This window comes from Saccopteryx bilineata, chromosome 6, assembly GCF_036850765.1.
Source record: "Saccopteryx bilineata isolate mSacBil1 chromosome 6, mSacBil1_pri_phased_curated, whole genome shotgun sequence".
Lineage (NCBI taxonomy): Eukaryota > Metazoa > Chordata > Mammalia > Chiroptera > Emballonuridae > Saccopteryx > Saccopteryx bilineata.
The window spans coordinates 153,139,403-153,155,816 of NC_089495.1; the positions used below are offsets into that span (position 1 = coordinate 153,139,403).

A 16,414-nucleotide genomic window follows, 5' to 3' on the forward strand; every position below is an offset into this window, starting at 1 on the left:
CGCGGGGGCCTCGCGCTGCCGCCGCCGCGAGCCCGGCTCGGATCCCGGTGGGCCCCGCGATGTCCCTCCGCCCCACGGCTCCTGGACACTCACCCCAGGGCCGGGCAGCAGCAGCCCCAGCAGCAGCCCCAGCAGCAACCTGGCCGGCATGGCGAGGACTCGGTCCCGGCTCAGCGACCCGCCAGCCGGCTCTGGAAGCGGCGTGGGAGGGGGAGGATGGGGCGGGGGCGCACCGACGACAGCGCAGCGGTGGCCGGGCTTCAGCGAACGCAGAGCTGACTCGGCGCCGGCGGCACCCCCATGCTCAACCCTTTAAGCGCCGGTGCCGGCGCTTCTTCCGGTCGGGGCGGGGCCAAGGGCGGGCCGGTCCTGGGGGCGGGCCAGGGGCGGGGCCAGCGCGAGAGGGGCGGGGTCTTGGCGGGGCCGAGGGAGGCTCTGGCCTCTGGCTGGCGGAGGTCTGGCGGCCGCTGCTACTACTGGTCTTGTCCAGGCCTAGGCATCCGACATCTAGAGGCGCCGAGCGATCGAGGCTAGGAGTTTACCCGAATGCGGCGAAGAAGACTGGCACCCTCAGCACAAGGGCGCGCCCCGTCCCCCTAGGCGATCCCACTAACTCCTCCGAGACGCACTGCATCGGACTTGATCGTTGGCAAGGCCAAGAGGTTGGAGGTGCTGGCTGCCCAGCGCCTCTGCTTCGTCTTCCCACCGTGGTAGCATCGTCAGCGACCTCCGGAGCGAGGACAGCAGCTGACAGGGAATTCCAGCAAACACAGCGCTTCGGCCTTGAGCCCAGCAGTCGCTGGGTCCACAGCCCTGGGGTCCTCCAGCTGCGACACTGCGAGTCTGAAGGCCCCTTTCTTCCCTTCCCCCCCCCCTTCAGGAATTCCCCTCAAATCATGTCCAACAGCCATCAGTTGTTTTTGTAATAAACTATAGCCAAGGCACTTGTCAGAAATAATAAGCAAAAAAAGGAAACCATTTTGACTGCTGGGGTCATGGTATTTAAATGGCATTTGTATATAGGACCTCCTGATGCATGGGGAATGACATGTCTCACAAAACATTGGAGGCAGTGGGGGTGTTGTGGTCCCAAAGTCTGTTTGAGGGCTATTAACCTTAATTAAAGAGCCCAGCAGCTGTTTGGTGACTGGCTCCCACTCTGCCCTCCACTTGGTGGAAGAGAGAACAGAAAACATACTGTTTGTAATAAGTATACTAAGATTCGGAGCACAACACTGATAATCCTAGGAGAAAAAGAAAAGGGGCAAAGCAACTTCTCTAATTTTCCCCGACTTGCTCAGGCTTTGGGAAAAGGAGTAAGCAATGCTAGAGAAAACAGCAAAGGGGTAGTGGTGGACTGAACCCATATCTGGTCTGTGTACACTGTGGATCAATCCTATCCAACTGTAGCAGAAACGTTTGTAGCAAGCCAAAATCCTATAAACAGAGTTCCCCGTTCCCAACCCCCTACACTGGATCACAGTCAAGGGATTACTCCCTACCAATACTGGAGAATCCAACAGACCAGTTTAAGAGTAATTTGAATCTTGTTAACTGTGAAACTGGTAGACACATTTAGAAAAGTATTGTATGTTATATGCATGTCTAAATGCAAACAGAATGGTTTGGAACTGGTGGAGAGATGAGTTAAAACAGACTACATCACTCCTGAGCCACTGCTAGCCAGGTGTCTAGGGAGGAGCCCTTTAATGATCACCTGTCCAGCTTGCCAGCTGCCAAGAGCATGTAAGACCACATGCTTGAATTGGAAGAGAAGCTTGACAGGAAAATGCCCGTTTCATATCTCTGGCGCCTTTTCTAAAATACAGTAAATCTAGGAGGGGAACTTTCTGTGTTGAAACTCTGGGAGTCCTTTGACAATTCAAAATGTCACTGTGACCTTGTAAGCACCAGCAGATGAAACATAAAGTGGAATGTTTACCTTAATCTGACTCGTCAGTCAGTTTTAAAGAACCAATAAAGGAAAAAAAAAATCCATTCCAAGGACCCGGGGTCAGGTAGGTTCATTTATCTAGTATTCAGCTGGACCAAATCCTTGGGCCTTAACTGCACTGTTATACAGTATGTTCTCGGAATATCTTATGCATGTTAGGTTGTTCTTGTTCTTACATTTAATCTGTTGACATGTTTTATGCAGTTCACTCGACTGGCAACTCATACTGATAAACTTTGGTTTTATTTATGGCAGGATTGTCCATAATCTTGCTCCACAGCCAGACATTGCTTTGGACCGATTTTTGCTTATGATAAAGCAAAAAACTGGCATTACTGTTATATACAAACAGAAATGGAAATATCTTGTAGAGTACCTTTACAGTAGTAGACCTGCCCATATAAAAGACTTTTCTGGAAGTTGCATTAAATAGCAACCTCTAAGCAAGGTAAAGGTCATGGTCTTAAACCCTCTTTTTACACCAAGGTAAAAATATAAGTAAAAATGTAAAGCCTGATCAGGTTGTGGAGCAGTGGACAGAGTGTCGGCCTGGGATACTGAGGACCCAAGGTTGAAACCTCAAAATTGCTGGTTTGAGTCCAAAGGTTGCTGGCTTGAAGCCCAAGGTCACTGGTTTGAGCCCAAGGTCACTGGTTTGAGCCCAAGGTTGCTGGCTTGAGCAAGGGGTCACTGGCTCAGCTGAAGCCCCCCCACCCCCACCCATCAAGACACATATGAGAAAGCAATCAATGAACAACTAAGGTGCTGCAACGAAGAATTAATGCTTCTCGTTTCTCCCTCTTCCTGTCTGTCTCTCCCCCATCCCCGCTTTCTTGCTTAAAAAAAAAAGTAAGTTCTGTATAGATATCAGAACTTGAATAGTATATCTGGATGGTGAGTGGTGGGAGAAATTCAGTTGAAATTATTTTCACTTCTCTCTGAAACAGTGGTTCCCAAATTTGGAGAGCTTTTAAAAAACAGATTTTCAACACCTTTTTGTGCCCTGTTCCCTTACTGATTCAGAATCTCCCAGCATGGAGCCCAAAGACTGTGTTTCCCAGTTTTCGCAGGTGACTAAGGGCACCCAAGATTTTGGGATTCAGTTTACTCAACAGGTCAGGTGTTAATCCCTATAGCCAGGAGTCTTTTATTTACTTTAGCAAATGCCGCCCTCTAGTGGAACAAATTATAACCTAGCCTTTCAAAGAGTGTATGCCTCATTTGTTTAAAACCCTTCAAAGTTTCATTTAAAAATAATTAGGAGGTTGTTTTGCACATAGCTATTTAGTGAGATGGCTACTCCCTTTGAAAGAAAAATCTAATAAACCAAAAAGGGAGGTCATGGTTGAAAGTTCCCGTAATGTCTCAAAGAAACAGTGACTTGATCAGAATAAGTTGACTGTGACTTAGTTTTAGTGATCCTGATGCCGTTGCTGCAGCTGCTAAACAGACTTGAACTTACAACACATATGGGGTAGTTGTGGAAGAAACGAAATGCTGAAGCCAGTGTGCCTGGTAGCATTTTCTACTGCCTTCCTGCCTTAATGTTTATAAGAAACTGAAGAAAAGCCACTGTCCCTATGAGCAGTTTGGTTCTTAGGTAAATAGAACTTTGCCTCTTCCTGTTCTAGGATGATTGGACCTGAAAAGATGGTGACATTCATTCCGAAGAATTTCTCTTTGCCACATAATCCAACCGACTACACATTTAAAAAAATTTTTTTTAATTATCTTACTACACACTTTCTTGTATCACAAAAGTGTTTCTTATTATCAGTTAATATTTATTGGCTGTTCACTCTTGTTTGGAAATGTGCAAAAATTCACGCTTTATGGAATCATCGCTCACTCTTTTGTTCTCAGCACAGCAGCTCTACGAGGTGAGTGCTACTAGCCCCATTTTTCCAGATGCCACATTGAAATTTAACAAGGTTATATTTTATTGAAATTAACACAAGGTTAAGAGCTGGGAGGGTAACACACAGCTCATGAGGCACAGGTTGGATTAGAACCCAGCTACCTACCTGACTTCAGAGCTGGTCTGGGCCCCCTCAGATGCCGGAACATGTCCCACCATTAGTTGGTTATTATTCTTGCCCCTCCCACAGCATCATGACAAGGTAAAATTACGTGACCTATAAATGTAGTTTATAGGTGGTAGCCAGATTAGCAGGTCCCTGGAATGACAACCAAGGGCACTGCCTCAAATGACATTTAAGTCTCCTGACCTTACCTGGGGTTGTGCCAAAGAACGTAGGAAACAGTAGACGTCTGGGGGAGAGCAGTGAGCTCTCCCGGGTCCTTGCCCTGTGGGTAGTTCAGTGCAGTCCTGACTCATTATCTGTCCACTTGCCTCTGTTCTGTTTCGTACCCATTTGTGCCAAGTCTGTGTGGCACCATGCATCCATAGTGTCACCAGAACATTATTTTCAAAAGCCCCATGCAGCACCAGTGTGGAGACAGTGACCTCTCGGAGTGCCTCCACTTCCTCACTGCCAGTTCTTTTCTTTCCCTCACTGGCTTGTTTCCACAGAACTTTCTGGAAACATCTCTCAAGCAGCTCCTAGACATTCTTCCTTTTGTAAAATCCCAATGGCCACGCTCTTCATCTGTTTTTTCCATAGGCCTCTCTTCCGTTCAGATGTGTGAACAGTTTCTGTGTCTTGGACTTTTCCACCTTAAATATTACCATTTTCCAGCTCTTTTCCCTCCTTCCGGGCTGTGTTTCTCAAGGCTCAATATGCATACCTTACCCATTCTGTCTCCTTTTCCCTAAGGAGAGCTCATTCAAAGACATAACCAAATTTTAGAGGAGAAAGTTTTATTTTATTTTTAATTTATTCATTTTAGAGAGGAGAGAGAAAGAGAGGAGGAGCAGGAAGCATCAACTCCCATATGTGCCTTGACCAGGCAAGCTCAGGGTTTTGAACTGGCGACCTCAGTGTTCCAGGTTGACACTTTATCTACTGCACCACCCTAGGTCAGGCAGAAAGGAGCTTTAGTTATAATTTAATCAGCTACATCTCAGAAATTACTTCATCTTTGACCTCTACATGGATTATCACCACTTATTCATTCATTCATTCTTTTAGCAAATATCACTAAAGGCTTCTGAGTACCAAGAATTGGTACCATGAAGGAAATCACAGGAGTTTGTAAGTTAGTAAAGGTGACAGGACAGGCACAGAAATAACCATCATACAAGGATGACTGTGAAGTGTGAGAAGGCAGGAATAAGCTCAATAGAACTATGGTGTTCAAGACAGAGATGAGTCTAGTGGAAGGAAGGGTGTGGGAAGGATAGACCAGAGAGGGCTTCTTGGAAGAAGTGGTGTCTGTGCTGGGCCTTCTCAGTTCTGACAGGGGAAAAGATAACCTCGGGAGAGAGCAGGACCTGAACGGAGGCTTGGGGAAAGAAAAGCACTGTGTGGCTTCGTGAAAACCCAGGATGACTCACCACTGAGCATGTGCTTGGCTTCTCCATGAAGAAGCCGTGGGCTATGCAGCTGGGAAGGCAGGCAGGATGGGTCAGGTGGAGCCACTCAGGTCAGGCTGAGCTTTAGTAGATAGCTGAGGGAGACAGAATTGAAGTTGTGTTTCAGGGGGAGACTTAGGGGAAAAGACAGGCATTTGAGAGACAATTAGAAAACTGTTCATACAGAACTAAAGGAGGGAGGGGACAGGATAGATACAAGAGAACTTGCCAAAGCCGAATGGCAAGCAATTGACTGGTGCACTTACACAAACAAGACTGAGGAGAAGGAATTCAACAAGGTGGTCAGACGTTTACTATGTTCAAGGGGTTGTTCTCACTGTTGGGACCATAGAAGGAGTCAACAGGAACTGGGCCTAGCTCTGCAAGTACTTCAGAGATGCTAAGTGGTGTGGACAGACCTATTGTCTGTCCCCTAGTAGGCACCTACTTACGATCCAGGCTGGCCCAATCATATTACATGTTACCCTACTGTGGTAGGCACCCACTGATGACCCCAAACAAGACTTTCTCTCCCTCTCTGCACATGCCTCTCTACCCATCATAAGGGAGACGTTAAGAAAAAAAAGAGTTTCTCTCCTTTCCCTTTCAATCAGGACTGGGCCTGTGACTGGTTTTGACCAGAAGTGATATTCGGGGACCTCCCAGTGCAGGTTTAAGAGGCCTGGCAGCTTCCACTTCCTTCCTTTTAGAATACTGACCTCAGATGCTCCCTCGTGCAAGTGAGCTGCCTGTGTAAAGCCCAAGCCACCCACAAACAGGCCACATGGAGAATGGAGTGGCTCTCATAGCAGCTCGAGCTGAGCTCCTAGATGCCAGACATCTAGCGGAGCCATCATGAATGTTCCAGCCCAGGTGACACATGGAGCAATAGAACCTCCCAGCTGAGTCCAGTTAACTCACAGTTCATTCTGTGAGACAATAAAATGGCTGCTGTTTTCATCACTGACTTACAGAGTGGTTTGTTACACAGTAATAGATAACAAAAATAGCTACCCATCTGGCCATCTTTACTTGACTCCTGGGTAGGCTTGTACCCAATCTGACTCTAGCTAGAACCACAAAGAGATTAGTTTCCTTTTCAGTAGCAAAACCAGGGGGTGCAAGGCCCAAGAGCTACCCCCTTCCTGCAAAGAATTCAAAAGAAAGGTAGAAGCATGATAGAAGCATGGATGCAGTCAGGGAACCCTGGATGAAGCCCGAGTTCCGATTCTAGTTGCTTCAGAAGGGGCTGCCCAGCTCCCCTCCTGTTTAACCAAACCTTCCCCTATTTACCCCAGCTAGTCTGAGTTGGGTTTACATCACTTCAATCAATAAACCCTGACTGAAACACTTGCTCCGCATTTCTAAGGGCACCAAACCAACAAAATATATGACTACACCTGACTGTGGATGATTATAATACCATTTTATACTACTCATAATGGCAAACATAGAGTCTGACAATACCAACAACTGGTAAGGGTATATATATAGGCCAATGTGGGAGGTGCAAGTTAGAGCATCTATTTTCGAAATTAATTTGCTATTATCTAGAAAGTTGGCAATGTGCCTACGCTATCACACAGCAATTGTGCTTCTATCTAAATATCCCAAAGGGAGCTGTGAACACACAAGAATATTCAAAGCAGCTTTGTAATAGCTTGTAATAGTAAAAACTAGAACCTATTTTAAACATCTAATATAAAGTGAATAGATGTGTAAAATGCAGAATAATCGTGTACTGAAATGCTACACAGCAGTGACCTGGCTGCGTTACTACAATTACTGGTTGCATTACATGCAATAACATGTAGCCAATATTAAACAGTAAAAAGAACAAGTCACAGAAGAATATATACAGTATATTTCTATGAAGCTCAAAATCAAGCAAAATTAAATATGCAAATGTATGAAGAAAAACTAAAAAGAAAAGCAAAACAAGGCAAACGTGAGATTCAGGATAGTAGTTTTCTCTCGGTGAGGGAGGTATAATTGGAAAGGGCGAAAAGCTAGCTTCAAAGTTATTATTGATGATAGCATTTTTCTTAAACTGAGTGGTGAGTATCCAAACCATACATATACTTTCTATGTAATCTTGTATGCAGAGATATTTTAAATTTAAATGAATTTTTAAAAGGCAAACATTATCACATTGGGCTAAACACTATAATCCAATCATATGCCTAATCCAAAGGATATATTAACCAAAATAATACAGAAAGGTTAAAAATAAAGGGATGGCCTGACTGGGCGGTGGCGTAGTGGATAGAGCAGTGTTTCCCAACGTGGGGCCCACGCCCCACAGGGGGGCAATTAGATAGTTAAGGGGGGCAATTTGAAAATGGACTCCACATGACTTTAACTCTTTCGCTCCGGGCCATTTAAATGCAATGCTAGATATCGGTGCCAAATTTAACAAAAAATGCAATTCTTAAATAATTGCGGTAAATAATTATTAAGTATAATTTCGTTTGACGAGACCAAAATATCAACTGGGTGATTGGCGTCAAGTAAACTTCGTCCTGGGTTCACCGCAGAGCGTGCTGTCTGCCGCGGGGAACTCCGGACGTTTTAAAAACTCACTAAACAACGCAGTTATTCTCACCTAATTGGCCCATCGCAACTTCTGTAGTGTTTCACATCATTCAGTTGGTGTTAATTTGAAATAAGTGTCAGTCAAAACTGTTGTAAAAGCTCGTTGATTTAATAAATATACATATATATAAATATACATATATATCAATATATTGCATAGATATAATTGGTAAGTATTTGATTTTATTTTTATCAATATTAAACTCTTTATTAAGTTCTTCTTGCATTGGGGCTAGAAAGCAATAATATTTTATAAATATTATTGGGGCTATAATAGTACATGCACGACAATTTTAATTTTAGAAGCATAACTTTCCAGGAAATTTTGTCAAGTGGAAAAAATATAGATACCTTTTGATTTGCGGTGGTAGTGTAGTAAATGTGTTATATACATTTAAATAAATATGAATTTTTAGTATACATTTACTCTATGTCACAATGAATATATTTTAACACATATATATATTTTTTTTGTATTTTTCTGAAGCTGGAAACGGGGAGAGACAGTCAGACAGACTCCCGCATGCGCCCGACCGGGATCCACCCGGCACGCCCACCAGGGGCGACACTCTGCCCACCAGGGGGCAATGCTCTGCCCCTCCGGGGCGTCGCTCTGCCAGGACCAGAGCCACTCTAGCGCCTGGGGCAGAGGCCAAGGAGCCATCCCCAGCGCCCGGGCCATCTTTGCTCCAATGGAGCCTTGGCTGCAGGAGGGGAAGAGAGAGACAGAGAGGAAGGAGGGGGGGGTGGAGAAGCAAATGGGTGCCTCTCCTATGTGCCCTGGCCAGGAATCGAACCCGGGTCCCTCGCATGCCAGGCCGACGCTCTACCGCTGAGCCAACTGGCCAGGGCCTTAACACATTTTAATTAGTTTTTAATTGATCTTATTTTTATTATAGCCCATAGTAAAATGAGTGGTGCAAGCAAGAAAAAAACTCAATATTTGGAGGAATATTTAAAATTTGGGCTCATACCCGCTGTTCACAATGAGCGAATTCCTTTTTGTCTTTTATGCCAGCAATGCTTGACCAACGAATCAATGAAACGAGGTCGTCTTGAGGCACATTTGAAGGCGAAACATAGTGCTCATATTAATTCAGATTTGAGTTACTTTAAAACTTTAAAGAAAAATTTTGAAAAAAGAACATTAAAGTCTCTATTTACTGCTCATACTTCAACTAATAATCGTGTTCTTGAGGCTAGTTATCAAATTTCTTTATTCATTGCTAAAACTGGAGAAAATCACACTATAGGAGAGAATTTAATAAAACCGTCAATATCGGCATTTCTTAAAACGGTTCTTGAAAAAGATGACAAAGATGTAAAAGCTATGCCACTCAGTGACAATACTGTTAGCAGAAGAATAGATGAAATGAGTGAGGATATTGAAAAACAACTTGTTGAAAAGCTGAAAACAAGATAATTCTCCTTGCAAATGGATGAATCAACTTTGAGAGACAGTGAGGCAGTATTGATAACTTACGTAAGATATATTGATAAAGGACATTTTGCTGAAGAAATGTTGTTCTGTAAAAGATTAGAAAGCACCACTACCTCCAAAGATATATATAATAAGCGAAAAAACTACTTAGATGTCAATGATATACCAATGAAAAATATAACATCTTGTGCTGCAGATGGTGCTTCCAATATGATGGGCAAGAAAAATAGCTGCTTAAAATTGATGAAAGATGCGAATCCAGAAATGATTCTTGTGCATTGTGTTATTCATAGGGAAAACTTGGTAGCTAAAAACATCTCGCCTGTTCTGAATGAAATATTACATACAGTAATAAAGTGTGTGTTAATGCTATTAAAGCTAGTGCCAAATGTGAGCGTCTTTTCAAGCTATTTTGTGAAGAACAAAATGAAGACCATGTGAGACTTTTACTTCATACTGAAGTAAGATGGCTATCTAAAGGAACTGTTTGAAAAGATTTATGGAACTGTTTGATACTCTTAGTGATTTTTTAAGCGACAAACCTGAAATGAAGTATCTGTTAACAATAGATGGTAAAGCACTTGTGAGTTATTTAGCCGATATCTTTGAAAAACTAAATATATTAAATAAGCAACTTCAAGGAACAAATAAAACTCTTGTCGATGCAAAAGCAAAGATATTTGGTTTCATTACCAATATTGAGTTATGTCAGAAACATATTAACAACAAAAACTTTAAAGTTTCATTGGCTCCAAAAATGTGAAGTAACTGATACCGCTTTACTTGTTATTGTCAATCATTTGAATATTCTATCGGCTGATTTAAAAGAAAGATTTTCTGATTTAAAATAAATTGATTTCCCAACATGGATGATGCAGCCAATGTTAGTGGATTTGTCTGATATATCAAATATGCAGTATCAAGAAGAACTCGCAGAATTGCAAAATGATGAGTCAGTTCAAGCTTTATTTAATATCAAAGGAGCGATGGCATGGCTTTGTGAGGAAACAGAAATCAAATACCCAAATTCAACCAAATGTGCAAGAAAACTATTGCTACCGTTTCCATCTTCATTTTTAGCTGAATGTGGATTTAGTGCTGTAAATGATTTACTGGTAAAAAAAAAGAAATCGGCTGGATATAACACAACGTGGAGACTTGAGACTAAAGCTAACCAAATTGGAACCTAATATAAAATCTCTGTGCAGCAAGCATCAAGCGCAAGGATCACACTAAATTAAAATAATAAATTAATATAGAAAAATCTGTATTAAAATTATTTGAAATTTAAATTTTTCATTATATGTTTTGAAATTTTACTTACTGAGTTTTGTTAACAATTTCATAGTGATTTCTTCCTAGAACCTATCATTTATGTTTATTAAGTGAACAAATCAATTTTTTAATGTTAAAAATTATGTATGTTACATAGGGGGGGACATAAAAATTTTAGAAAGGTTAAGGTGGGGCATGGCACAAGAAAGGTTGGGAAACACTGGGATAGAGCATCAGACTGGGATGTGGAAGACCCAGGTTTGAGACCCTGAAGTTGCCAGCTTGAGCCCAAGGTCGCTGGCTCAAGCAAGGGGTTACTTGGTCTGCTGAAGGCCTGCGGCCAAGGCACGTATGAGAAGGCAATCAATAAACAAAAAAGGTGTTGCAATGCACAATGAAAAACTAATGCTTGATGCTTCTCATCTCTCCGTCCCTGTCTATCCCTCTCTCTGACTCTCTCTCTGACTCTCTCTCTCTGTCTCTGTAAAAATAAATAAATAAAGGGATGGGCAGTTATATCAAATGCAGGCCAAAAAAAAAAAAAAAAAAAAAAGACATGAGTCAGCAATGCTAAGCTAAGATAAATTAGAACTCAAAGCAAAAACTGTAATAGCTTAATGTGTTATTTTATACATAAATATATGTAATCCACGATGGAGATATTATCAGCCACAAACCATGAGATAAACAGTGTAGCCCCCAAACATACAAAGCAAATAGAAAAAAAATCAAGGAAAATGACTGAAGCATAATTTAATTTTAACTTTTTTATTTTTAAATTTCACACAGTAAAATTGAATCTTTTGGGTGAACAGTTCTAAGAGTTTTGACAAATGCATAAAGTCAGGGAACCACCATCACAATCAAAATAAGGAACAGTTCTATCATCCTCCAGAATGTCCTCCTGCTGCCCCTTCGTGGTCAGATACCAGATACCCCCCACACCACCACTCCCTGGAAACTTTGTGGGGGTTTTTTATTATTAAGTGAGAGGAGGGGAGGCAGAGACAGACTCCTGGATCCACCCAGCAAGCCCCCTATGGGGTGGTGCTCCATTGCTTGGCAAACGAACCATTTTTTTTTTTTTTTTGAGCCTGAGGCAGGCCCTGGAGCCATCCTCAGCGCTAGGGCTAGGGCTAGGGCCAACTGCTCAAACCATTTGAGCCATGGCTGTGGGAGGCAGAGAGAGAGAGAGGGGAGAGGGGAGAGGGGAGAGGGAAGAGGGGAGAGGGGACAGAAGGGGGAAGAGGTGGAGAAGCAGATGGTTGCTTCTCCTGTGTGCCCTGATGGGGAATTGAACCAAAGATTTCCACACGCTGGGCCGATGCTCTACTGCTGAGCCAACCAGGCAGGGCCCCTGAAAACTCTTTTATTTGTTCTCCATCCTTATAGTTCTGTCTTTTCTAGAATGTCATATAAATGGAATCATTCTATCTTTTCAGTCTAGCTCCTTTCACTCAACATAACGCCTCAGAGATTCTTCCAAGTGTTGCATGTATCAATAGTTCATTCTATTTTATTGCCAAGTAGCACTAAATTGTTCAATGTGCCTGACTAGTGGGTGGCACAGTGGATAGAACATGGACCTGGGATGCTGAGGTCCCAGGTTTAAAACTCCAAGGTCAACAGTTTGAGTGTGGGATCATCAACACGATCCCAAGGTTGCTGACTTGAGGAAGGGTCACTGGCTTGATTGCAGCTCCTCAGTCAAGGCACAAATGAGAAGCAATCAATGAACTAAGGTGACACAACTACGAGTTGATGCTTCTCATCTCTCTCCCTTCCTGTCTCTCAAAAAAAGAAAAAAAACTGCATGAATATAACAAAATTGCTTATCATTTACCCAGTAAAGGGCTTTTGGGTTGTTCCAGTTTGGGATAGGGGGTTGAATTATGAATAATGTTGTTATAAACATTTGTGTACAGAATTTTTTTTTTTTTTTTTTTTTGCATTTTTCCGAAGCTGGAAACGGGAAGGCAGTCAGACAGACTCCCGCATGCGTCCGACCGGGATCCACTGGCATGCCCACCAGGGGGTGATGCTCTGCCCATCTGGGGCATCGCTCTGTTGTGACCAGAGCCATTCTAGCGCCTGAGGCAGAGGCCATGGAACCATCCTCAGCACCCAGGCCATCTTTGCTCCAATAGAGCCTGGGCTGTGGGAGGGGAAGAGACAGAGAGGAAGGAGAGGGGGAGGGGTAGAGAAGCAGATGGGCACTTTTCCTGTGTGCCCTGGCCGGGAATCGAACCCGGGACTCCTGCATGCCAGGCCGACGCTCTACCACTGAGCCAACCGGCCAGGGCTGTGTACAGAATTTTGTGTGAACATAAATTTTCATTTCTCTTGGGTTTAAAACCTATGGACTGGCCCTAACCAGTTGGCTCAGTGGTAGAACATTGGCCTGGTGTATGATGTCCCGGGTTTGATTCCCGGCCAGGGCACACAGGAGAAGCAATCATCTGCTTCTCTCCCCTTCCTCCCTCTCCCTCTCTCTCTCTCTCTCTCTCTCTCCGTCTCTCTTCCCATCTCCAGCCATGAGTTGGTTGGCACCGAGGATGGCTCCATGGAGCCTCGGGCTCAGGTTTTAAAAATAGCTCAGTTGCAAGCATGGCCCCAGATGGCTAGAGCATGGGTTTGACATGCAGGAGTCTGCTTCTCTATCTTCCCTCCTCTCACTTAGAAAAGAAGAGAGGCCGGCCCTGGCCGGTTGGCTCAGCGGTAGAGCGTCAGCCTGGCGTGGGGGGGACCCGGGTTCGATTCCACCCAGGGCACATAGGAGAAGCGCCCATTTGCTTCTCCAACCCCCCCCCCCTTCCTCTCTGTCTTTCTCTTCCCCTCCCGCAGCCAAGGCTCCATTGGAGCAAAGATGGCCTGGGCGCTGGGGATGGCTCCTTGGCCTCTGCCCCAGGCTCTAGAGTGGCCCTGGTCGCGGCAGAGCGATGCCCCGGAGGGGCAGAGCATCGCCCCCTGGTGGGCAGAGCTTCACCCCTGGTGGGCGTGCCGGGTGGATCCCGGTAGGGGGCATGTGGGAGTCTGTCTGACTGTCTCTCCCCATTTCCAGCTTCAGAAAAATACAAAAAAAAAAAAAAAAAAAAAAAGTAGAAATAAAAGAAGAGAGGCCCTGGCCGGCCAGTTGGCTCAGTGGTAGAGCGTCGGCCTGGCAGGAGTCCCGGGTTTGATTCCCGGCCGGGGCACACAGGAGAGGCGCCCATCTGCTTCTCCACCCCTCCCTCTCTCCTTCCTCTCTGTCTCTCTCTTCCCCTCCCGCAGCTGAGGCTCCATTGGAGCAAAGATGGCCCGGGCGCTGGGGATGGTTCTGTGGCCTCTGCCTCAGGCGCTAGAGGCTCTGGATGCAACAGAGCAACGCCCCAGAGGGGCAGAGCATCGCCCCCTGGTGCCGGGTGGATCCCAGTTGGGCGCATGCGGGAGTCTGTCTGACTGCCTCCCTGTTTCCAGCTTCGAAAAAATGAAAAAAAATAAAAAATAAAAAACAGAAAAGAAGAGAGAGAAAAGAAAAAACCATAGGAACAGCTAGGTCATATATATTGTTAAGTGTGTATATTTGTAAGAAATTGTCTGATTTCTTTTCCAAAATGGTTGTACTATTTTGTGTTCCCAAATAGTAATGGAACAAAATTCTGTTGCTTTGCATCCCCACCGGCATTTGATATTTAAACCATAATCTTAATACATCACCTTCAATCAATGACAGTGCTTACACTCACAATCAAGTATAAAATACAGAGATATAGACAATATAATTACAACACAACTAAGGCTGAGTTAATAAATATTTCCTGTCAATATCTGTACATGATAGTGAAAACATCTTCAAGAATCTATGGAACATATAAAATATTAATAGATCATATTCTGGGCCACAAGAAAACTTTACACTGTCCAATGTAGAAACTGTACCATGATGTAATAAATGTTGAAATCAAGTTTAAAGAATATAAAAAAATCGCCTGACCAGGCGGTGGCTCAGTGGATAGAGCGTCAGACTGGGATGCGGAAGACCCAGGTTCGGGACCCCGAGGTTGCCAGTTTGAGCGCGGGCTCATCTGGCTTGAGCAAAAAGCTCCCCAGCTTGGATGCAAGGTCGCTGGCTCGAGCAAGGGGTTACTCGGTCTACTGAAGGCCCACAGTCAGGGCACATATGAGAAAGCAGTCAATGAACAACTAAGGTGTCGCAATGTGCAATGAAAAACTAATGATTGGTGCTTCTCATCTCTCCGTTCCTGTCTCTCTGTCCCTGTCTATCCCTCTCTCTGTCTCTGTAAAAAAAAAAAAAAAAAGGTGTCAAGAATATAAAAAAATCATACAGAAGTTATAAAATAATTGCTTTGAATCAAGGGAAATTTTAAATTTAACTAAAGACTATGTAAAAAATAATAAAAATAAGTGCCCCATTCAATTACAAACTCATAGGCTGAAATGCTTTCATTACAAAAAAAATATTTTTTTTCTTTAAGAGGGAAAAAAAGGGCCTTGGCAGGATAGCTGGGTTGGTTACAGCATCATCCGGAAGCAAAGAGGTTGCGGGTAGGATCCCCACACATTCTCTCTCTCTCTGCTGGTCGGATCCCCAGTCAGGGCACATATATTCTCTCTCTCTGTCTCTCTCTCCCTCCCTCCCTCTCTAAAATCAATAAAATAAACATTTTTAAAAGGGGGGAGGAGGGGAAAGAAAATATTAATTCCCAAGGAAAACACGATGGAAATGAAGATAACCAGAAATTGTGGCTGTTTACTCTCCCATTTCCCGGTAAATTCAGCTCTTAGAAAGCGGGATCATAAGATAAATATTGTGCCTGCTCATAGTATGAGCTCAACACATTTAGAAGCATTTTAGCTTTCCCAAAGTTAGGCTTTTCTCATTTGGGCTTCCACAGGAGGCTGTATTTTAGCATTTATTTACTTATTCAATTTGGCTTTCTTCACTGTTTTTATTTAAGTTTATGTAAATCTTTTGGGGGTTTTTTTCTTATTGATTTTCTTAGCGAGAGGAAGAGAGAGAAACATCGATTTGTTGCCTGCAACCTTGTCATGTCCAGACGACGCTCTAACCAACTGGCCAGGGCTTTAGTTTAGCACTTATTCAAGTATTGCAATCATATAAATTTTCCACGTCACACACCTATCCTTTAAAAACAAAGATTTGTTTCCCACTGAGAGTGCGCCAGGCGATGGACATGAATTCACTTAATCATTACAGCCTCTTTTGGATATTATTTTTCAGAAATTGAGGCTCGGAAAGATTAAGTGATGATCAAGGTCACAGAGTGCGTTCATCACACCGTCAGGATTTGGTTGCGCAGTTATACTTACACGCACTTTCTACCGGAGAGGTTATTTTGATCTCAGGAGCAAGGTTCATTTGTCACTTTTTTATCCTCAGGTCCTATCCTATAGCTCCTGGCACAGAACATCTCAAACAAGTTAGGAATTACTTGCGCTCTGTTGTTTTACAAAGTTTTCTTCTGCAGACCGTATAGAGGTGAGCTCATTAAAAGCCAGCGACGGAAATGTGGGAAGCTCTCTGGAAGAATTTACGACACTGCCCGACTCTTCTCCTTTCCTTGCCTCCCATCTCCATGGTTGCCTTGTAACCAATCTATAGCCTGAGCGAGAACAGCCAATCACTAGACCAATTTTCAGACACGTGCTAGGA

The 16,414-nt window shown here is 43.7% G+C and overlaps 1 protein-coding gene and 1 long non-coding RNA gene across 2 annotated transcripts in view; both read right to left on the reverse strand.

The window, feature by feature from the left end:
* ERN1 (endoplasmic reticulum to nucleus signaling 1) overlaps positions 1 to 315 on the reverse strand; it is a 93,341-nt gene extending 93,026 nt beyond the window's left edge. Inside the window, exon 1 of the mRNA XM_066234446.1 lies at positions 94 to 315. Coding sequence (XP_066090543.1) covers positions 94 to 150 — 57 coding nt within the window. The 5' untranslated portion in view covers positions 151 to 315. The remainder of the gene's footprint in view (positions 1 to 93) is intronic.
* A 4,492-nt stretch (positions 316 to 4,807) lies between these two features.
* On the reverse strand, positions 4,808 to 16,142 carry LOC136308141 (uncharacterized). Its single transcript, XR_010726054.1, has 3 exons — positions 16,072 to 16,142; positions 5,412 to 5,524; positions 4,808 to 4,930 (listed from the first exon to the last, which is right to left on the reverse strand). It is a non-coding gene; the product is annotated as an uncharacterized lncRNA (long non-coding RNA).
* Between the last annotated feature and the right edge of the window lie 272 nt (positions 16,143 to 16,414).